Source organism: Gopherus flavomarginatus, chromosome 12 (assembly GCF_025201925.1).
Source record: "Gopherus flavomarginatus isolate rGopFla2 chromosome 12, rGopFla2.mat.asm, whole genome shotgun sequence".
Taxonomy (NCBI): domain Eukaryota; kingdom Metazoa; phylum Chordata; order Testudines; family Testudinidae; genus Gopherus; species Gopherus flavomarginatus.
The window spans coordinates 27,901,652-27,924,778 of NC_066628.1; the positions used below are offsets into that span (position 1 = coordinate 27,901,652).

Below are 23,127 nucleotides of genomic sequence, written 5' to 3' on the forward strand. Positions count from 1 at the left end.
ACTCTGCATACTCAGTATGAGAGCACCCAAGAGCTACCTAACTGCTCCAGAAAGGATCCAGTCCTCACCTGGCTTTCACATCTGCATCCCTACACCATCTAGATCAACCACTCAGACGTACACTTCTCATGTATTTCTCTTTATATCTGCATTTGCTGAAAAGATTGCAGAATGTTTGAGTGGGGATTATTTGTATTCCACAACAAATGGGCAGTTTTGTGCTTCCCATTACATCCACGATTACTAAGTATTGGAGGTATTTGTGTTATTTGTCTGTGTATCTAACTGCCTGCTGTCATAAACAGATAGCTAAGGGTTAATGTTCTTTTACCTGAAAAGGGGTAACACCAGTAACCTGGAACACCTGACCAAAGGACCAATCAGGAAACAAGATTTTTTCAAATCTGGGTGGAGGGAAGTTTTGGGTGTGAATTCTTTGTTCTTTGTCTTGGGTCTGACCCCCTCGTCTCTGAGAGTGATCTTTCTATCTCCTGGCTTTCTAATCTTCTGTTTCCAAGTTGTAAGTACAAGGATAGTAAGACAATAGGTTTATATTGTTTTCTTTTGTATTTACATGTGTGTAGTTGCTGGAATGTTTTAAATTGTATTCTTTTTGGATAACGCTGTTTATTCATTTTTTTCCTTTAAGCAATTGACCCTGTATATTGTCACTTTAATACAGAGAATATTTTTAATGTCTTTTTCTTTCTTTTTTATATAAAGCTTTCTTTTTAAGACCTGTTGGAGTTTTTCTTTAGTGGGGACTCCAGGGAATTGAGTCTGCAGCTCACCAGGGAATTGGTGGGAGGAAGAAGTCAGGGGGAAAATCTCTTTGTGTTAGATTTAGTAAGCCTGACTTTGCATACCCTCTGGGTGAGGGGGACGAGAGATTAGATCTCTCGGTACTTGTGTATCAAGGACTGGAAGCAGGGAATCTCCTAGGGTCGTCCAGGGAGGGGAGACTGGGAGGAGATAACAAGGAAACAAGGGGAGGGGGTTATTTCCCTTTGTTGTAAGACTCAAGGCATCTGAGTCCAGGGGTCCCCCAGGGAAGGTTTTGGGGAGACCACAGTGAGCTAGGCACTGTATAATTCCTAGCTGGTGGCAGCAATTACCAGGTCCAAGCTGGTAACTAAGCTTGGATGTTTTCATGCTAACACCCATATTTTGGACGCTAAGGTCCAGATCTGGGAAGAAATGTTATGACATGGTGTGCAGTGTTGTGGGAAAGATAGAATCCAGAAGCGAGTAGGAATATTATATTTTTCTTTTCTCTGCTAGGGGCTTTTAAGCAGAGAGGGTTTGGTTTTAAAAGGAAACCAGAGAAATTTTTTTTTCTGTTCTCTTCTGGCAGTAGCTTGCATATTAAGCAAGGAACTATCAAGCTGTGACAAAGGGTCTTTTGTATACAATAGCACTCCGATTGAGAGTCAAGTACCCAGCACAATACACATGCAAATAAAGTGGTTTTTCTGGTTTACTTTACATTTAAAAAATTAGCTAGAGGAAAAAAATAAGGCACTGTTGCTAGGCAAACCCCAGGAGACAACAGAGCCAGCAGTTCCAACAATAAACACCGGAGGGCACCCCAACACAAGAAAACAGGAACCATGACTTCCAAGGCAAAAATTGGAGGTGGAGGAACAAATTAAAGAAGCAGACCACAGGCGACAAATCGAAAAAAGAGAAAAAGAGGTGGAGCTGAAAGAAAAGGAAGAAAACATCAAACTGGCAGCCTACAAAAGAGAACAAGCAGCCAAAGATGCAGCCCACAAAAGAAAACAAGAAGAAGAAGAGATAGCCCACAGAAGGAAACAAGAAGAAGAAGAGGCAGCCTACAGAAGACAGATAGAACTCCAGAGGGGGACCACCGACAGGCCATGGAATTAGAAAAGGCTAAACAAACCTGCGCCAATGATTATTCCACAGCACAGGAAATTTCCCACCTACAAGGCAGGTGATGACCCCGAGGCCTCCTTAGAAAATCTTGAAAGAGCCTGTCTTGGGTACAGCATCCCTGAAGACCAGTATATGGTAGAATTGAGGCCACAGCTCAGTGGACCTTTAGCAGAGGTGGCAGCTGAATTGCCTAAGGAGAAAATGAACGACTATAAACTTTTTCAAACCAAGGCCAGATACAGAATGGGGATAACCCCGGATCATGCCCGTCGGCGTTTCAGAACCCAAAAGTGGAAACCAGATGTGTCATTTCCCAAACACGCCTACTACGTTGGAAAGAATTATGAGGCCAGGATATCAGGAACCAATGTTAAATCCATAGACGAACTGCATCTCCTCATACAAATGGAGCAGTTCTTGCATGGTGTTCCTGAGGACATAACACGGTACATACAAGATGGAAAACCCAAAAATCTCACCGAGGCAGGGGAGATTGGAGCCAGATGGATGGAAATGGCAGAAAGCAAGAAAGCTACTGTCAAGGGGAACGAATACCCCAGAGGGCACACCGACAATAAACCCTACAGCCGAGGGAAACCAAGGACCCCACCTACAACCCAAGGAAAGCCACAGACACCCTATTCTTCCACCTCACCAGTAACTCACCTCGACCCAGTGACCAGTCAGATGGAAGATGCTTTAAGTGTAATGAACTGAGACATATAAAGGCCAACTGCCCAAAGAACGCCAACTGAGTGCAGTTCATTACACCACCATCACACCAAAGATCCCCAGGCCCAGATGCCTCTCAAATACCCTTGGAGCGAAGGGAAACTTTGAGAGTGGGCGGAAAGAAGGTTACTGCGTGGAGAGATACAGGGGCACAAGTGTCAGCTATCCACCAATCCTTCGTCGACCCCAAATTCATCAACCCAAAGAACCAAGTGACAATTTACCCCTTCATGTCACAAGCTGTAGACTTGCCTACAGCTAAACTGCCTGTCCAGTACAAAGGCTGGTCAGGAATGTGGACTTTTGCAGTCTATATGACAATTATTCAATCCTCATGCTACTGGGGGAAGACTTGGCCAACCAGGTGAAGCGGGCCAAGAGAGTGGGAATGGTTACACGCAGCCAAACCAGGCAAGCTTCCAGACCCATTCCTGTTCCTGAGCCATCCACAGACGCCCCATCTGTGTTACCAGAGACCCAGACAGAGGTAGTGGACCCGGATTCCATGCCATCCGCTGAAACAGCCACAGCACCTCCAGTCCCAGGCCCGGAACTGGAACAGCAACCAGCACCAGCAATTACAACCACATCTTCAAACTCAACGCCAGAGGGTGCCAGCGAGCCAGAACTGGCAGAAGCAACAGACAGCCATCCCCAAAAGGCTCAGCCAGAGCCTGAAATACCCTCAGATGCACCAGTGGAAAGCAGTTCACTAGCAACGGAAACAACCCCATCACCTACATCGCTTCCAGAGGGACCAAGCCCAAGTCCACAGTCTGAGGAAGAACTGGTGACCCCAGCCTCAAGGGAACAGTTCCAGACTGAGCAGGAAGCAGATGACAGCCTTCAGAAAGCGTGGGCGGCGGCACGGAGCATCCCACCGCCTCTCAGCTCTTCTCACCGATCCCGGTTTGTTATAGACCAAGGACTTTTATACAAGGAGATTCTTTCTGGTGGACACCGGGAAGAATGGCAGCCGCAAAAACAGTTGGTGGTTCCAACTAAGTACCGGGAGAAGCTCTTAAGCTTAGCCCATGATCATCCCAGTGGCCATGCTGGGGTGAACAGAACCAAAGACAGATTGGGGAAGTCCTTCCACTGGGAGGGGATGGGCAAGGACGTTGCCAAGTATATCCGGTCTTGTGAGGTATGCCAAAGAGTGGGAAAACCCCAAGACCAGGTCAAGGCGCTTCTCCAGCCACTCCCCATAATTGAGGTCCCATTTCAGCATGTAGCTGTGGATATTCTGGGTCCTTTCCCAAAAAAGACGCCCAGAGGAAAGCAGTACATACTGACTTTTGTGGACTTTGCTACCCGATGGCCGGAAGCAGTAGCTCTAGGCAACACCAGGGCTAAAGCTGTGTGCCAGGCACTAATTGACATTTTTGCCAGGTTAGGTTGGCCCTCCGACATCCTTACAGATTCAGGATCTAATTTCCTGGCAGGGACCATGAAAGAACTATGGGAAACTCATGGGGTGAACCACTTGGTTGCCACCCCATACCACCATCAAACCAATGGCCTAGTCGAAAGGTTTAATGGAACTTTGGGGGCCATAATACGTAAATTTGTCAACGAACACTCCAATAATTGGGACCTAGTGTTGCAGCAATTGCTGTTTGCCTACAGGGCTGTACCACATCCCAGTTTAGGGTTTTCACCATTTGAACTTGTGTATGGCCATGAGGTTAAGGGGCCATTACAGTTGGTGAAGCAGCAATGGGAGGGGTTTACCCCTTCTCCAGGAACTAACATTCTGGACTCTGTAAGCAACCTACAAAGCACCCTCCGACACTCTTTAGCCCTTGCTAAAGAAAACCTAAAGAATGCTCAAAAAGAGCAAAAGGCCTGGTATGACAAACATACCAGAGAGCGTTCCTTCATGGTAGGAGACCAGGTTATGGTCTTGAAGGCACAACAGGCCAATAAGATGGAAGCATCATGGGAAGGGCCATTCACGGTCCAAGAGCGCCTGGGGACTGTGAACTACCTCATAGCATTTCCCAATTCCTCACTAAAGCCCAGAGTGTACCATGTTAATTCTCTCAAGCCTTTCTATTCCAGAGACTTACAGGTTTGTCAGTTTACAGTCCAGGGAGATGATGCTGAGTGGCCTGAAGGTGTCTACTACGATGGGAAAAAAGACGGTGGCGTAGAAGAGGTGAACCTCTCAACCACCCTGGAACGTCTGCAGCGGCGACAAAAAAGAACTGTGCACTAGCTTCGCCCCGTTGTTCTCAGCCACCCCAGGACGGACTGAACAGGCATACCACTCCATTGACACAGGTAATGCTCACCCAATTAGAACCCCGCCCTACCGGGTGTCTCCTCACGCCCAAGCTGCTATAGAACGGAAGATCCAGAACATGCTACAAATGGGTATAATCCGCTCGTCTACCAGTGCATGGGCATCTCCAGTGGTTCTGGTACCCAAACCAGATGGGGAAATACGCTTTTGCATGGACTACCGTAAGCTAAATGCGGTAACTCGTCCGGACAACTATCCAATGCCACGCACCGATGAGCTATTGGAGAAGTTGGGACATGCCCAGTTCATCTCTACAATAGACTTAACCAAGTGGTACTGGCAAGTACTGCTAGATGAACCTGCCAAGGAGAGGTCAGCATTCATCACCCATGCCGGGGTGTATGAATTTAATGTCCTTCCTTTCGAGCTGCGAAATGCACCCGCCACCTTCCAGAGGCTGGTAGATGGTCTACTAGCAGAACTGGGAGAATATGCAGTTGCCTACCTCGATAATGTGGCCATTTTTTCAGACTCCTGGCCCGAACACCTACTACACCTGGAAAAGGTCTTTGAGCGCATCAGGCAGGCCGGACTTACTGTTAAGGCCAAAAAGTGTCAAATAGGCCAAAACAGAGTGACTTACCTGGGACACCAGGTGGGTCGAGGAACCATCAATCCCCTACAGGCCAAGGTGGAGGCTATCCAAAAGTGGCCTGTCCCAAGTCAAAGAAACAGGTACAATCCTTCTTAGGCTTGGCCGGGTACTACAGGCGATTTTACCACATTGCAGCCAAATCGCTGCCCCACTGACCGACCTGACCAAAAAGACCCTGCCAAATGCATTTAACTGGACTGATGAGTGTCAAAAGGCCTTTACCCAACTTAAGGCGACGCTCATGTCTGACCCTGTGCTCAGGGCCCCGGACTTTGACAAGCCATTCCTAGTAATCACAGATGCATCTGAGCATGGTATAGGAGCAGTTCTCATGCAGGAAGCAACGGATCACAACTTCCATCCTGTCATGTTTCTCAGCAAGAAACTGTCTGAGAGGGAAAGTCACTGGTCAGTCAGTGAAAAGGAATGCTATGCCATTGTGTACGCCCTGGAAAAGCTACGCCCATATGTTTGGGGACGGCGGTTCCAGCTACAAACTGACCATGCTGCGCTAAAGTGGCTTCATACTGCCAGGGGAACAACAAGAAACTTCTTCGTTGGAGTTTAGCTCTCCAAGATTTTGATTTTGAAATTCAGCACTTCTGAGGAGTTTCTAACAAAGTAGCTGATGCACTCTCTTGTGAGAGTTTCCCAGAATACACCGGTTAAAAGATTGTCCGTCATATGTAAAAGTCTTGTAGTTTACATACTTAGTAGTATATGTAAAGGTGTATGTGTTGTATTCATCTGTTTCTTCAAAAGTTCTAGGAAGAAATCACCGCCAGTAACGTTTCCCACTGTCTGTGATTTGGGGGGCATGTCATAAACAGATAGCTAAGGGTTAATGTTCTTTTACCTGTAAAGGGGTAACACCAGTAACCTGAAACACCTGACCAGAGGACCAATCAGGAAACAAGACTTTTTCAAATCTGGGTGGAGGGAAGTTTTGGGTGTGAGTTCTTTTTCTTTGTCTTGGGTCTGACCCTCTCGTCTCTGAGAGTGATCTTTCTAATTCCTGGCTTTCTAATCTTCTGTTTCCAAGTTGTAAGTACAAGGATAGTAAGACAATAGGTTTATATTGTTTTCTTTTGTATTTACATGTGTGTAGTTGCTGGAATGTTTTAAATTGTATTCTTTTTGGATAAGGCTGTTTGTTCATTTTTTTCCTTTAAGTAATTGACCCTGTATATTGTTGTCATAAACAGATAGCTAAGGGTTAATGTTCTTTTACCTGTAAAGGGTTAACACAGGGAACCTGAAACACCTGACCAGAGGACCAATCAGGAAACAAGAATTTTTCAAATCTGGGTGGAGGGAAGTTTTGGGTGTGAGTCCTTTGTTCTTGGTCTGTTCCTTTTCTCATCTCTGAGAGTGACCACAGGAATCTCCTGGCTTTCTAATCTTCTGTTTCCAAGTTGTAAGTACAAGGATAGTAAGACAATAGGTTTATATTGTTTTCTTTTGTATTTACATGTGTGTAGTTGCTGGAATGTTTTAAATTGTATTCTTTTTGGATAAGGCTGTTTATTCATTTTTTTCTTAAGCAATTGACCCTGTATATTGTCACCTTATTACAGAGACTATTTTTAATGTCCTTTTTCATTCTTTTTATATAAAGCTTTCTTTTTAAGACCTGTTGGAGTTTTTCTTTAGTGGGGACTCCAGGGAATTGAGTCTGCAGCTCACCAGGGACTTGGTGGGAGGAAAAAGTCAGGGGGAAAATCTCTTTGTGTTAAATTTAGTAAGCCTGACTTTTCATACCCTCTGGGTGAGGGGGACGAGAGATTAGATCTCTCGGTACTTGTGTATCAAGGACTGGAAGCAGGGAATCTCCTAGGGTCGTCCAGGGAGGGGAGCCTGGGAGGAGGTAACAAGGAAACAAGGGGAGGGGGTTATTTCCCTTTGTTGTGAGACTCAAGGCATCTGAGTCTGGGGGTCCCCCAGGGAAGGTTTTGGGGAGACCACAGTGAGCTAGGCACTGTATAATTCCTAGCTGATGGCAGCAAATACCAGGTCCAAGCTGGTAACTAAGCTTGGAGGTTTTCATGCTAACACCCATATTTTGGACGCTAAGGTCCTGATCTGGGAAGAAATGTTATGACAATTGTCACCTTAATACAGAGAATATTTTTAATGTCTTTTTCTTTCTTTTTTATATAAAGCTTTCTTTTTAAGACCTGTTGGAGTTTGATTTTTCTTTCGTGGGGACTCCAGGGAATTGAGTCTGCAGCTCACCAGGGAATTGGTGGGAGGAAGAAGTCAGGGGGAAAATCTCTTTGTGTTAGATTTAGTAAGCCTGACTTTTCATACCCTCTGGGTGAGGGGGACGAGAGATTAGATCTCTCGATACTTGTGTATCAAGGACTGGAAGCAGGGAATCTCCTAGGGTCATCCAGGGAGGGGAGCCTGGGAGGAAGTAACAAGGAAACAAGGGGAGGGGGTTCTTTCCCTTTGTTGCAAGACTCAAGGCATCTGAGTCTAGGGGTCCCCCAGGGAAGGTTTTGGGGAGACCACAGTGAGCTAGGCACTGTATAATTCCTAGCTGGTGGCAGCAATTACCAGGTCCAAGCTGGTAACTAAGCTTGGATGTTTTCATGCTAACACCCATATTTTGGACGCTAAGGTCCAGATCTGGGAAGAAATGTTATGACACCTGCTCTTTTCTTCAAGCATTTGTCCACCTGGATCTGACTCTTGGTATGTGCACGTGCGTCTGGAATGTTTTTGCCAGCTGTACCTGCTGGGGCTGCACCTGCGCCCAGCATGTCCTCGTTGTCCGTACAGAGTTAAACTTCAGGGCTATTTTGTAACACCTTGAGAAGTATGTCTTAATTGTACCCAGTCAACTTCAAAAAGAGTGGTACTATACACTTTCTGAGTAAATCAAACCTTAATGCAAAGGAAAAATCATATAAATTTTAAACATGGTAAATAGTATTTCTAATACTACGAATAACTTTTAAGCAAATGTTATTAGACAGCAAATCTACTCATGTTTCTCATGCAGATTTTCACTGCTGTTACATATATTCACATATAAAGTTCCAGCATCTATACTTCTGTACTTAACACACATCAAAACACATTCCCCTATGATCTTCTCTCAGAGATGATTTCTCAGTCTTTGTGGTGTGGTCAGAATATGTCATGTGTGTCACCTGGACTCTTCAGTCCTTTCAAACACTTCAAAAACCGGTCAGCAAACACACAGTCTTGGGATCTCCCCAGCTAGTGGCATTCTAGCCCTTGGGCTTAGAGCTGCTGGTCCCCTCAGTTGCTGGTGAAATAGAAATCTGTTGCCTGTATTCAAAGTGGTGCAGGGATTGGGCTTGTAAAATATCCATTCCCTGTATCTCTAAAAGGCTCTCGGACTGGGGCCCTATATTTTCCTCATTAGTCTAGCTAAGTCAGGTAAGAATTTACAGACCCTCACCTCATAGCTTTGACCCATTCTCTTTAGCTTAGACAGGACTCCATTTTAAAGCAGTTCTATAGTAACTTGATATCTTTCTTTGATGAGACTACAAGTTTGGTTGATGAAGGTAATAGTGTTGATGCAATATACTTAGACTTGTATAAGACGTTTGATTGAAAAACTAGAACAATATAACCTTAATGCATTAAAAACTGGCTAACTATCAGGTCTCACAATGTAATTTTAAACTGGGAATCATTACTGTGCAGATGTGTTTCTAGCAGGGTCCTGCACAGTTGGCCGTACTCCATTTAATGTTTTTTATCAAGGACTTGGAAAAGAACATAAAATCATAACCGATAATGTTTGCAGATGAACAGAAGTTGGGAGAGTTGTAAATAATGAAGATGAAAGGTCACTAATACAGACCAGTCTGGATTGCTTGATAAGCTAGACTACAGCAAACAACATAGGTTTTAATATTGCTAATTGTAAACGTGTACATGTAGGACCAAAGGATGTAGCCATACTTACAAGATGGGAGACTCTATCCTAGGAAGCCATGGTTCTGAAAATAATTTGAGGTCATGATGGATAATCAGCTGAACATGAGCTCCCAGTGTGATGCTGTGACCCCAAGAGCTAATGCTATCCTGGAATTCCAAACAGGGGCATCTTGAGTAGGAGTAGACAGGTTATTTACTTGTGTATGTGACACTGGTGTGATCACTGCTGTCCACAATTCAAGAGTTACAAGAATGATTAAAGGATTAGAAAAACGCACCTATCTATGTCTTCTTCCTTCTGCTTGTCTCTCTTTTTTTGGGAGAAACAAAGTCAAATGCTGCAGTGGAAAGTGAAAGGCCTATGATGCTTGACTGAAAATATTTTTTATGGAGAGGACAATGAGAGGTGTTCCTGATTCTGAGGCTCCTCCTCCTTGGCGGCAGTCTGCTCCAGCTCTAAAACCTGTTTTAGTCAGCAACAAGAGATGCTACTCCTGGCACTAAGTGGTGATGTGTGGAGGCTTTGTACTTATGTGACTCCATAGGCACAGTTATGCCTCCACCCTCTTCCTGGCTGATTACTATAATTTTATCAGCAAATCAAACACACTAAGGATGTACCTGTCAAAGTGCCTCTGAAAGTGAAGACATTTCTGCTTTGGTGGACAGACCCTCAAAACATCACCTATCCCATCAAAGACTCTGGTGGTGGATACATCCACACTGAGCTGAGGTGAACACTTGGACCATCTCCAGACACTGCGCATGTGGCCCTGAGCAGAGTCTCTGTTATAAGTGAATGGCCCTGAACTCTAGTACATGTATCTAGCTTGCAAGGCCTTTCTGCCTCTCCTTCATGGCACCACCACTCAAATCCTGATGGTCAGTGCAACAGATATGCACTATAGAAGCAAGCAAGGGAGAGTGAGATCATCCCTCTTATATCAGGAAACAGGATAAATTGAGACTGAAACATCCTTCCTCAGATCAGCCTAATTGTTCTCCATCTTCCAAGTATCCAGACCGATTTGTAGATCGACTACGCAGAAAGAACTCCATCACTCATGCCTCATATCTGAAAGATTCAGTTCTAGATCAGGTATTCCTAAAATGGGGAGTTCCCTCAATAGACCTGTTTGCTAGTGATGAGAACATAAAGTGTCCAGTGTTCTGCTCCTAAGGAAGAATAAGCTGAGAGTCTATGGCAGATGCATTTCTGATTTGGTGTGAAGAGAACCTGCTTTATGCCTTTCCTCCCATTCTGCTGATTCCCAATGTCCTCAGAAAGATACATCGGGATAAGCCCAGGGGATGATGATGGTTCCAGCCTGGGTTCACCAGTTCTGGTACTGCAACGTGATGCACCTGTCCATCAGACCACCTCTTCCACTTACGAACCTACCGGAAATCATTTTGCAGAGCCAAGTTCTACTGTGGCATCCAGTCCTGGCAACTCTGTATGTGACCATATGGAGGTTGGCTGACTAAGCTGCGTGGACACTAGGTTTTGATCCAGAGCAGATAAGCCTCTCTACTAGAATATGTAAAGCTATGTGGAAGAATTTCTTGATGTGATCTATTCAGAGACACATTCAGCCTTTCGGCTGTTTAGTTCCAGCTGTCCTGGACTACTTGTCATCCTTGGCGTCCTCTCCTGACTAGCTCTATCAGATGTCATCTGTTGAAGGTCATTTGATTTTTTTTCCCCCATCTCACTTCAAAAGGATTTTTAATGGGCTGGTGTCGTAGGACATGCCGACCCTGCAACGATCTCCGCTGGCCAAGTGTGGAATCACAGATATATTCTTCCTCAGTCTCCTTCTTTAAGAATCCCTAGTAACTCCACAAACAGGGCTAGAGATGTGGCTTAGCCCTCCAGCCAAGTCACAAACTTAACCCCTTCCGAGGTGGCAGAAGTCGAACTAGAGGGTCCCAACAAACGAAAAAGTTTCTCTGCTGTCTTTTCTGGGTTAGAGCACTGGGCCCCAGGCTGGTTTCTGTGGAGTGCCTGGCTTCCTGCTGACCCTGACTCAGACCTTCCATATGGCCTGCCCACTCCTTGTGGTTCCACACCCCAGACAGAGCTCTCTCCACTCTTTTGTGAGGCCTGGGGGTCCATTAATCTCTCACCTGACCCTCCCTTGTTCCTGACCCCTCAGGCTGGGAAGTAGCTAATTAAGCCACAGGTGAGGGTGGCTCCCCCTCCTCTTAAAGAAATGAGTCACCCTGTGACAGCTGAACTTATGTTACATTCCCTACCTGGGACTTGAATGCGATGGTCCTGTCTTTGATGGGCCCTCCCTTTGAACCTATGTCATTACATTCATTATATTACTGCTCTGTTAAAACAGCCATCACCTCAGCTCACCTGGTGAGCAAATTTCAGGCTTTGAGGGCAAGCCATCCATGCACTGTGTTTCATAAAGACAGGGTTACTCTCAGGACACATCCAGTGTTTTTACCAAAAATGGTTTTGAATATTTATATACTCACCGGTGTTTTTCCCTAAACCTCATTACTCTCTGCAGAGGTTAAACTCCACCCACTAGATTTTCTTAGAACTATGTCCTTTTATCTTTCCAGTACAAAGCGATTTCGTAAATCAGCCAGACTCTTTATGGCTTTTGGCTTTTGGTGAGAAGTCTAAAGGGCAAGCTGTTTCTCTGAAAGACTCTCTAAGTGGGTTACAAACTGCATTAAGCTTTCCTACTCCATTAAATAAACTACCTATTCCCTCCTGAGTTAGGGCACACTCTATTTGGGCTCAGTCAATAGCTGTAGCTTGTTTCAGGGAAATCCCTATTTCTGAGACTTGTGGGGCAGCTACTTGGGTTTCTCTTCATACGTTTACCAACTGCTACTCCCTTGTGGCAGCTTCTAGATCAGATGCCCAGTGTGGCGGGGCTGGTTCTATAGTCATTATTGAGACAGAACTCCAATCACCCATCTCCTTGAGGGGTACTGCTAGTCACCCACCTGTAGTGGGAGACGTGTGAACAAATGCTTTTAGAAGCAAAGGTTACTTACCTTACAGTAACTGAAATTCTTCGAGATGCTTGTGTCCACACAGATCCCATAGCCCATCCTCCTAGCCTACTGCTTTGGAGTCCTTAGCTGGATATTCTATATTAATGAAGAAACTAAGGGGCTTTGGAGGTTGTTCCATTCTTTATATCCTCATGGTAGAGGACATGCTGGTATATAGGGGGGAGGGATAGCTCAGTGGTTTGATCATTGGCCTGCTAAACCAAGGGTTGTGAGTTCAATTCTTGAGGAGGCCACTTAGGAATCTGGGGTAAAAATCTGTCTGGGGATTGGTCCTGCTTTGAGCAGGGGGTTGGATTAGATGACCTCCTGAGGTCCTTTCCAATCCTGATATTCTATGATCACTAGCAGGTCCCAGGCTCACACATACAGAACCACAGACCTATGGTGAGATTCATGTGGGCAAAGAACTCATACAGTAAGGTAAAACACCTTTCTTTGTTGTCCCACTGTAAATATTTTAGAGGAGCTTTTAGCCTTCAGGAGTGGGAATCTCTGTGATGCATCTTCAGAAAAGAAATGGAGATTATTTTAACTGTTGTCTGAAAGTAAATATAATAACAGATCACTACTTCCCTTCCTCCCCACAGAGTCCAGATTTCTGTACCTTCTCTTCCCTCATTATTTTATTATCCAATTTTATTTGCACATATGGGAGCAATTTCACTACTGACTTGGCAAGGCAGCTGGGATAGTGGGAGGACCCTGCCTTCCATTACAAGGCCGGGAAGAGACGGACTAGCTGAAACCAATGGCTTTAGAACTCTGAACATGGGAAATTCCTACCAGGAGTGGAGAACATCACTTCTAGACAGGCTAAGTTCAATTGTCCCACCCACATTCCCTAGGTAACTACTGCAGGCAACACTGAGACAAAGAATGACCCCATTTAAATGGCTTAGAAGTTACGTGATCATGTTCCTTTCAAGCACTTTTTCTGGGTGTTTCTTGCTAAAATTAACCTCATATATCAGAAATGGGAACTGTACCCCGACAAGGGGCATGGACTAATAAGATGCAGTTTCTTCTACAACCAGGATCTAAAAGGCTAGCCCATTGGGTGTAGGTCAGCCTGGCCTAAAAAGCAACAGTGTCACATACAAATTGTGTATTTGTGTGTGATGCTGTCCTGATGTCTCCAGCTTTGTGTTGCCATCTGCTATCATATGCATGTCTTTGCATCCTGCCCTTCATCATTACTGAAATGAAATGAGCCCCATTAGTTTGAAACAGAAACTTGTCCTTCTTCTTCACTGTGGACTGCCCATTGCCCTGAGAGGGAAGTGCGAAGTATAATTATTACTAGGGAACCATGGAGTTCTTCACAAAGTTTGAGGAGGAAACAGCTGTAGTTTCAAGAGGCTGGTTAATGTCATTGACCTGAGATAGCGGAGAAAATAAGTGGCAGCTGAAAATATTAACTTTGTAAAGGACTCCAGAAAATAGGGATTCTATTTGACTTCCTGTTCTGCCATTCTGTATGTCCTATATTGTTTTGATAAAAGCAGCTAATCAGATTTTGAAACCATGGAGATGTTCCAGGTGGAAGTAGAAATTGATGGAGGCTGGTAATTTCTTTGATGTCATCTTGTTTATTTACAAGGAATTTATGAAGTCCTGCTTCTCTGAACCCAGGAACAGAAGGAATTAGGAACAAAAGGAGCAGTTTCTCAATGTACAGCCCCAAGCCTTCTTAGCCAGCAGACCCAAAGGCTCCAGTTTTTTCCCAGGGTCACAGTGTGCTCGGCTACTGCTTGGCTTTTTTGCTTTTTTATCTCTCAGTCTTTCTCTGTTCTGTGTGTCCTCAGTTTCTGTCTGTTCTACCTACCTTCCACCCCACAAAATACAAAACCCCTTCCTCCACTCCACCTGAACGCCCGAGTGAGTTCACAAACCCCTTTTGTCTCAAATGGGGGGCTTCTGATTAACTAATCCTGACAGTTAATCGATGGTGTGTTCACATCCAGTCTGAAAGAGGTTTGTGATCCAGGCAGTCACCAGAACCCCCCAGCATATCACTTCTCACCACAACACCCCTAAAATGCCCTTGCTATGGCTGGTTATCTCGTATTTTCTCTCATTCTGTTTGTTTGTATGTGTCACACTGGGGCTTCAAAAATACATCTACTGAAATAGCAATTCCTAATGGTAAGCTACAAGTCCTGATTAGGATTCTGTATTTTGCATTCAGTTTATTGTGAGGTTTCTTATTTCTCTGAGTTTGCAAGATACAATAAATACACTTAATAGATTGTGCATCAGTTTAGAAATATACTATCTGCCCTGGGTATTTCTGGCTTTTCTGAATATTAACAGTCTTGCAATGTTTTTCTGTCAGAGATTTTGTTGAAGAAAAGCTGGGAAGTAAATATGTGGTAGGAAGATCTCTGGATTTTGCAACATCATTTGAGGAGTCAGGACCTGCAACCCCAATGTTCTTTATCCTGTCCCCAGGGGTTGACCCTCTGAAGGATGTGGAGAAACAAGGTAAGTAAATCAAGTCTCTGAACAATCCACAGCATCATGGTTTGTTATCTTCTATGTCATTATCCTGGCATGAATCTCCTGGGTTTGCTCTTGGCTCCTCATGGATAATAGAGCAACTTGTTAAAAATAGATAATGCCCAGAGTGTGCTTTACAGAGTTTTGTGAATTTTCACCTAAAGTTTAAGTTAAACTTCTCTCTTCTGTGTATTGCCTAGAATACCAACACTCTTCACACTGCTGTAGTTTCTGACTTTGTCTCTCATACAACTTATAACCCACATCAGAGGTTTTTAGTATGCTATCAGCTAGCTACAAATAGCAACCACTCTCCTATAACATTTTCCCCCAAAGACTAGCAGAATTTCCAGTATTTGACCTCTCCCTCACTCTGCTGTGAGAGCACCTTGGCCAGTGCTATCTGCTGACCACAGAGTAGAAGGGGTTTTTAGAAGGGTGCTGCATTTGGTAAAGCACTGCTTTCAGGGACATACTGAATTGCTGTTGTCAATACATGTTCTATCAAAGCTGCTAGCTATTCAGGATTCTCATTGAAGGGCTAAGCTCCATAGTGTGAGCTTCAGGAACACCCCTAACCCTTACAGTTTCTTTCCCCTTGAAGGTAGTGATAATGAGGTAGAGCCTGAACCCAGCTCCCTGCAGGACCTTTCTTTGCACCTCCAGATCACTGTAGCCAGTTCCTTCTTGACTGCCGTTGGCAAAGAGGCTCGTTTTGTCACACTGCATCTCGCAGATCCATAGATTCCAAGGCCAGAAGGGACCACTGGGATCATCTAGTCTGATCCCCTGTATAACACAGGCCAGAGACCGACCCCGGAAAAATTGCTAGAGGAGAGATTTTTAGAAGAACATCCTATCTTGATTTTAAAATTGTCAATGATGGGAATTTACCAGAATCCTTGGTGAATTGTTCCAGTGGTTAATTGCTTGTTCCCCAAGTAATTATAATCTGTGATCAAGTCACCCCTTAACCTTCTCTTTGTTAAGCAAAATAGATTGAGATCTTTGAGTCTGTCACAATAAGGCAGGTTTTCTAATCCTTTAATCATTCTCATGGCTCATCTCTGAACCCTCTCCGATTTATCAACATTTTGAATTGCGGGCAAACAGGACACAGGATTCCAGAAGTGGTCACACCAGTGCCAAATACAGAGCTAAAAGAACCTCTCTGCTCTTACTTGTGGTTCCTCTGTTTATGCATCCCAGCATCACATTAGCCCCTTTGGCCACAGCATCACATGGAAGCTCATAGAAGCTGATTATCCACCATGGACCCAAATCTTTTCCAGATTCACTGCTTCTCAGGATAGAGATCCCCCCCACCCCCCGGTCCTGTAAGTATGGTTACATCCTTTGTTCATTGGCCGCTGCTCCAGCTCTTCTCAGGAGCCCAGTCATGTTCATCCAATATGCTTTCCCCTCCTCTAACCTGACTTCAGGCCTCACCAGTTCAGGGGGGCTTTGGCTCCTAGGTGTGCGAGGTGGAATATTCAAAAAACCCATCAGCTATTTAGTGGTCTGTATTGCAAAGCCAATGTGTTTCCATTCCATCCTTAGTGGGTCACTGTCCACACCAACACAGCTGATAGCCTCAGCAGAAAATCCAGGCACCACAAAGACAGTGAAATTGAACTAGCCTGTCTCCCTAGAGGTGGTCCCTTAGTGCCAGAGCTAAGACTGATGTGCAGGGAGTGGGCTCCCTCTGCTTCTGTCTGCAATGCACCCTTTTTTGTGTATGGAGAGAGTGACTTTAGTTTCCAGGGCTGTCTGCCCAGCCCCTCTCACCAGCACTAAGGTCAAATGAATGTCTGTCAAGAATGTTAATAAGATGCAGAAAGAAAATTGCTGCCTGGAATGCAGCATGAGGTACATGATGGGCCTCTGCTCTCATTGCACTGGGAGAGGAAAGGGCCCTCTGGGCATAGATTATTAGGGTTGGAAGGGACCTCAAGAAATCATCTAGTCCAACCCCCTGCTCAAAGCAGAACCAATCCCCAAATTGCCCCCTCAAGAATTGAACTTACAATCCTGGGTTTAGCAGGCCAATGCTCAAACCACTGAGCTATACCTCCTCTCTACTTCAAGCTGGTGGTGTGGCTCCCAGCTCCAGGAGACATACCCATACTACCTCCCTCAGAGTATGTGTGCTAAGACTAGAGGTATAGCCATGGTGCTGCAACCACTGTTCATTCTGCTCATGCCTCAATGGTATCACTTCTATTTTTAGCACACTAGCCCAATCAGAGCTAGCATGGGTATGTCTCTTCGAGGTAGAAATTACATTCCTGGTGTAGACCTACCCGTGGTGTATTGCATGGCAACTAGGAGTCTGCGCTTACATGCCCTACAGATTTCTGTACATTTTATTCCGTTTCCTTCCTGTCATCAAGTCTCATTAATACTGAATTACATGAAAGTGGAGCTTGCCATACCCTAGAGAGAGCCCTGTCCTTTATATGATTTTTCTCAAAAGATAAGGCAGTAGCTGGAAAATGAGAAATTGTTGCTGTACTTTTATACTTCTGCAGGGGAAATTGTCTTCATTATGTTCTGTTCTTGCACTGGAAGTCAGGCACTGTGACCTACGACATGAGTGGTTTAATTGGAATTGCAAAGGACTCATGTAATTGAGAACCTGGTTTTCGTCAGCCATCCAAGTTTATGCATGGAAAAAAAGTGAAAAAAATGAAACAAAACAAAGCCATTATTTCCATGCAGTTACACCAGTCTTAAACCTGGCCCACTGGGACTTCGGTTCAATCTCTCTATTCAATATTTTGTGTGTCCTCCATGAGCTTTTACTGCAGACTAAAATCTCTCCGAAATTCAGGCTAGATATTTGCAAATGGAAGAGAGCTCCTTCCAGATGCCCTCCTTTCCTGAGTCCTGTCCTAGTCCCACCACTCTCTACCCCCACACTGCAGCAAGTTTCTAACTCTAAGTCCAGATGCTTTCCCAGTTCCCTATCCACAGGATCCCGAGTGCACATTCTCCTCTTCTGTCTGAGCTGGGAGATTCTAAAGCCTGCTGGAAAGGAAGGCTGGCATCGTAGTGATGGGGCTGGCATGTGGCTCAGGAGGTGGGGCTCAGTTCCTTGCTCTACTGCAGACTCCCTGAGTGATGCTGGGCAAATTGCCCAAGCTGTCTGTGCCTGAGCTCCCCACCTGTAAAGTGGAAGTAATAATGTTACTTATGATTATTAATCCTATTTATTGTGGTAGCACCAAAGGACCAGCCGAGAACACGGCCCCATTGTGCGATGCGCAACATAGACACAAAGCAGTAGATAGTCCTTGCCCCACAGAGCCGACTGTCTCCATAGACCAGATGGACACAGAATGGGGGATGAGGTAGCACACACCAGCAGAGTGAATGATGGGATGGTGGCAAACATCATGTTGGTACCATGGTTTTTTTCCGTGTGTGTGTGTTTACATCAGCTGAGCTGACTTGAAAGGAAAGTAAAGGGCGCTGGGATATCCAAGGGAAGGGGATGGGTGGGGAGCAGAGGGTAAGATGGCCAGGTGTGGAGAGAGGCTGGGCTGAAGAAAATGTGAGGCAGGATTGGAGAAAACAGCCAATCAGCACTGCGCAGAGAAAAGCTAGTCAAAAATGTTGAGAATTGGGCCTGACTTCAGCTGTTTCTGCAGCAGCCTTGCCTGCTCTAGTCTCTATCTGGATCCTCTCTGTTGTTGTTGTTTTCTCTTTCTCCAAGGCCATGTGGTGGGAGAGGGAGATGTCCCTATACAACTCTAGATCCATCGGGTGCTGGAAGGAGGGATGGCTCCAATAGGGCCCAGTTTTACCTTCCTTCCCCCCAGTGCACCAGTACCTGCTTTAGCTACATCTGCAGCTGTGCCTTTGTTGCCTGCTCAGACCGAGAGTCTTTAAGGCAGAGATTGTCTCTGAGATATTCGTATGTAACCTTTCTGCCAGACGGGTGCCTTGTAAGATTTCCAACAGTAGCGAGGCACCTCACTCCCATGGCGTTCCTGTCCATGCAAGATATAGGAGGTTTCCCCCAGGTCACACAGAATGCCTATGGCAGATCAGGAACTTGAACCCAAGTCCCCCCACTCATAGGCTAGCATGCTAACCATTAGACCATCCTTCCTCTCTGTAGCTCCCCAGCCTATAGAAATTATCACAGGCCCCATCAGGGCCTGAAACAACCACATCCTGCAGGGCCTTGGTTATAAGTTATTGCTATTATATGGTAATGCAACAGCTATTGGACTAGTCACAGTTCAGGGCAACTGCACCTGTGGTCCACCAAGGGCACTTCTTTCAGGCTCCCGGCTCCCAGCCCCAGCCATCCCCTCTTGTGGGTGGAGACCCATGTCTCTCTCCTTCCTGATGGGTTTTTCCAGGCTGCACAGTTCCATGCCTGCATTGTGATATCTCCAGCAAGCCAGACTGTCTAACCAGGCCAGCCTGTATGCTCTTCTCTCCCTGATGGCTATGAAAGCTGTAATTGGCAGCAGTTACAGGTTCCCACACAGCCCTTTGTAAACAAGCACATTTATTCTTGAGGTGAAAGCATTGCAGAGAAAATACATAAAACACAATAAAAGTCCCTATACACATACTAAAAGCTTGCCAGAGGACACTCATCAGTCTTATGGGGATTCAGTAAGCTAAAGTCCTTCCAGCCCTTCCCAGGAAGAACTGGACCCCCCCACCCTCTTGGACAGAAGTTCCTGTCCATTTGCTGGATATGAAAGCAGGCCCTGAGTTAGTTTAAATTCAGGCTATTTATCCAAAAGTCTTTTCTTTCTTTGTTGGTCTCCAGAGAATGCAGTTTGAACTACTTCATGTGAACCTTTCCATGTGGGGGTACTTCTCTGGAGGCGTGTGAATCTGCCTAATCACCTCCCATGATGCTTAGTTCCTGGAGGAGCTGTGGTCACCCTCCTCCATGGGATTACATACAATCCTTGACCCACAATGATACATAAACTAATGCAGTGAGCTCTCCCAAAGATACTGCAGGAAATTGCCATCTCTGTCACAGATGATGTAAACTTTGTATCACAGCGAGAACCACTCCCACAACCAGCTCTGACAGTTTGGGTAGAAACAACCTAATGGGATTTCTGCTATGCGAGGGACAAAGTAAACAATGCGATTCTTCAGTGGAGTTTGAAGGAATGTTATGTCTCCTCCATGTCAGGAGTTCACTGTGATGCATTCTGTTTTCTCTTCCGTAAATTGCCAATGGTAAGTTCTTTGGTTACTACTGGCAATTTAAGCCATATTGGTATTGCAAACTGCTGTGGGATTTGGTGGCTAGCGCTCCTTTAGGAAATGTATTTCTATCCTCTTCAGAGGGGGGAGTGGTACAAGGACACAGCCAGTAGATAGCAGGATTCCTTCCACCTGAGCACTGCCGGGAAGGACTGGCTGTTATGAGAGAACTAGAGATGGAAATGACTTAAGGGCACAAAGCACCAGACCAGATTTCAACCAACCATTTCCAAAATGTAAGGGCATCTCAGTTTCCTTTTCCAGAGTGACTGTATTTCTAAATACCTTGCTAACTATGGTGTGGATTGGCAGGATAAATTTCACAACTGAATGACATCTGGTTTAAAGCCTGTTTAATCAGCTGGAAATGACTTTAATTTCATGTAGTTTAAAAATGCATCCCCACACAAGGTTATGGGGGAATAATATTCTTTAAACAAAGGCACTTTGTGGCCCTGTACCTCTGTGTTGATGTCGTGCTGCATTTGGAAATAATTAGGAAGCAGCCAATGCTGTTTTCAATGCCTAGGCAAGGAGTGCATTAGAAATAAGATAATTACAAGAAATGTGGTAGCTGTTTTGTGAAGGAGTTTTGATAAGCATGAGCTCTGCCTTGTTATTACTGTTTGAGATCAGCAATGCTGCATGAGCTGTTCTGGTAAAGAGTGCTGAAAGTTTTCTTTTCTCCTTATAGGCAAGAAACTTGGTTACACATTTAACAACAGGAATTTCCACAATGTTTCCCTTGGACAAGGTCAAGAGGTAGTAGCAGAGCAAGCTCTAGACATGGCTGCAAAGGAGGGTCACTGGGTTATCCTTCAGGTAAGGTAACTTTAAAAATAACACCTCTGAGTCCCCTGTTACAAAATTGACCAAATAAATAGGAACACTGGAAGTGAATTCCATTGAATAGAGAGACATGGTGGATGAGGTAATAGCTTTTATTGGACCAGCTTCTGTTGGTGAGAGAGACAAGCTTTCGAGCTATGGCTGCAGCACTGCAAATTTCCATCAGATGGCAGATGAGAGGTGGCCTGTGGGAACTGAGCTTCCTACACTATCCCAAACGTGGCCTGATGCCCACATGCTATCAGCCACACCTTCAGCTTCAAGTGTTGGCAATTTCAGCAGCAGTGAAATGGGCATGAAGGTTCAAGTCCCTTTGCTGTCATGGAGTATCCTCTCCAGGCCAGAGGCACATCTGTGGGGATTCCTTTGCGGGAAGTTTGTGCTGCGTCTGCCCATGCTTTACCTGCTCTGTGCGCAGATGGTGGCAGCAGCAGAGGCATGGCTTAACCATGCCAAGTACATACTGTGATGTCCCGGGTCTTGAGTCCAAGCCTGTGAGCCCCTAGACAGCTGCCACATCCTGGCCATCATGCAATGGCTACTTAAATGGAGTGGGCTGAGAAGCTACTAGGATTATAGCCCCAGCCAAAGTGCCATCCACAGGAGCTCTGATTGGAGGATTGCCCGGCTCCACCGATTGCTCCAACCATGCTATTTAAGCCAGAAGAAGGAACAGAAAGTTTGTCTGAGTAACAAGGTGATTTCCTGTTGTGGCTGCATTGGACCTTGCTTATGCCTGCTTCCTGCACCCGGCCCTGTTCCTGATACCTGCTCTGCTCCTGGCTCCTGCCTCATGCTGTCTTCACTACTGTTCCCACCGTTCTCCTGCTCCATGCTTGAACCTTGCCTCTCCTCTACCATTATGCCTCACCTCCAATCCTCAGTGACCAGTCCTGGCTTCGACTCTAGCCTCCAACTTCTGACCCTGACTCTTGCTTGACCTTTGGTTCTGGCATTTGGTACTTGACCCAGGCTCTGACCCTCAGCTGTGATTCCTGGTTGTGACTCTGGCTGAAACCTGGCTCTGGTAACTGGCAGTTGACTCTGGTGCTGATCTTCAGCTTCATTCCCTAAGCTGGATGCCTGCTCCACCCACTAGACTTTATGCCTGTTCTGACCACTAGGCATGACTACCTACATTCTGATCCGATTGTGCACTTACCCACCAGTTTCTGGTGGGATTAAGCCTCCTAACTTGTACTGTTAAAAAGTTTCCTGTTTACTTCCAGTTCTCATCTAGCAGTGTGTGAGATACAGCAGCCACCACCTATTCTAAGTGCACCCTTCTGTCTCAGCTGGCTGTGGGTTGGCTGGGTTGGTTGTGTATGGGCCTAGTCTGACTGTGGTGACATGGGATGCCAATGGACACTATAGGAGGGAAAAACAGAGCTTTTCATTTAAAAATATTGAAATGCAACATTTTGACAATTTCAAAATGTCATTTTCAAAAAATATTGAAACAAAAGAAATTCATCAGACTGGCCCTTCGCCCAAGCAGTTTCAGGTTTGATGAATCAGCATTTTCTGACACAAACATCCTGATCGGCTCTAACTTAGCTATATGTGAGTTACTGATTTCCATTTGTTGCCCTGGTGGTTCGGCCAGCAGGCAGCAGTGGATGCTTTGCTCAGAGTTGTTCCATAGCTAGATCTTACAATCAAACTTCTCATTTTAACATTCTTTCCTTCTCTGAGAAAGTATTTACAAGCTGAGATAGGAGAAGGGTGTGATGCTGCTGTTATTGCATTTCTTTTGAGTATACAACCTGCCTGCTTTGCCTCTCCGTTACACCCTCCCACCACCCTGATAACTTTGAATAAACACAGATATGAATACTGGATTCCTCCCCATCTCTGATGTCTCTCTACAGATGCCCAGGAACCTGAAAGAAGCAAACAGGAATTTAAAATATCCTTTGGAGTCCTGTGCACAGGGGGAAAAGCAAGTTCTGTCATTTCCTGTTTTGTGAAGATCTGTAGCAGCCCTTAATGAGACTATTTTCCTTTTCAGAATTCCCGCATGTCA

At 45.3% G+C, this 23,127-nt stretch overlaps 2 protein-coding genes across 7 annotated transcripts in view; one reads left to right on the top strand and one right to left on the bottom strand.

The window, feature by feature from the left end:
• Window positions 1-23,127, top strand: part of DNAH9 (dynein axonemal heavy chain 9) — a 392,319-nt gene that overhangs the window by 322,003 nt on the left and 47,189 nt on the right. For all 6 annotated transcript variants that reach the window (XM_050919194.1, XM_050919196.1, XM_050919197.1 and 3 more), the window contains 2 exons: window positions 14,839-14,987; window positions 20,947-21,074. In XM_050919194.1, the coding sequence (XP_050775151.1) occupies window positions 14,839-14,987; window positions 20,947-21,074 (277 nt within the window). The remainder of the gene's footprint in view (window positions 1-14,838; window positions 14,988-20,946; window positions 21,075-23,127) is intronic.
• SHISA6 (shisa family member 6) overlaps window positions 1-23,127 on the bottom strand; it is a 616,361-nt gene that overhangs the window by 55,984 nt on the left and 537,250 nt on the right. The window lies entirely within an intron of this gene.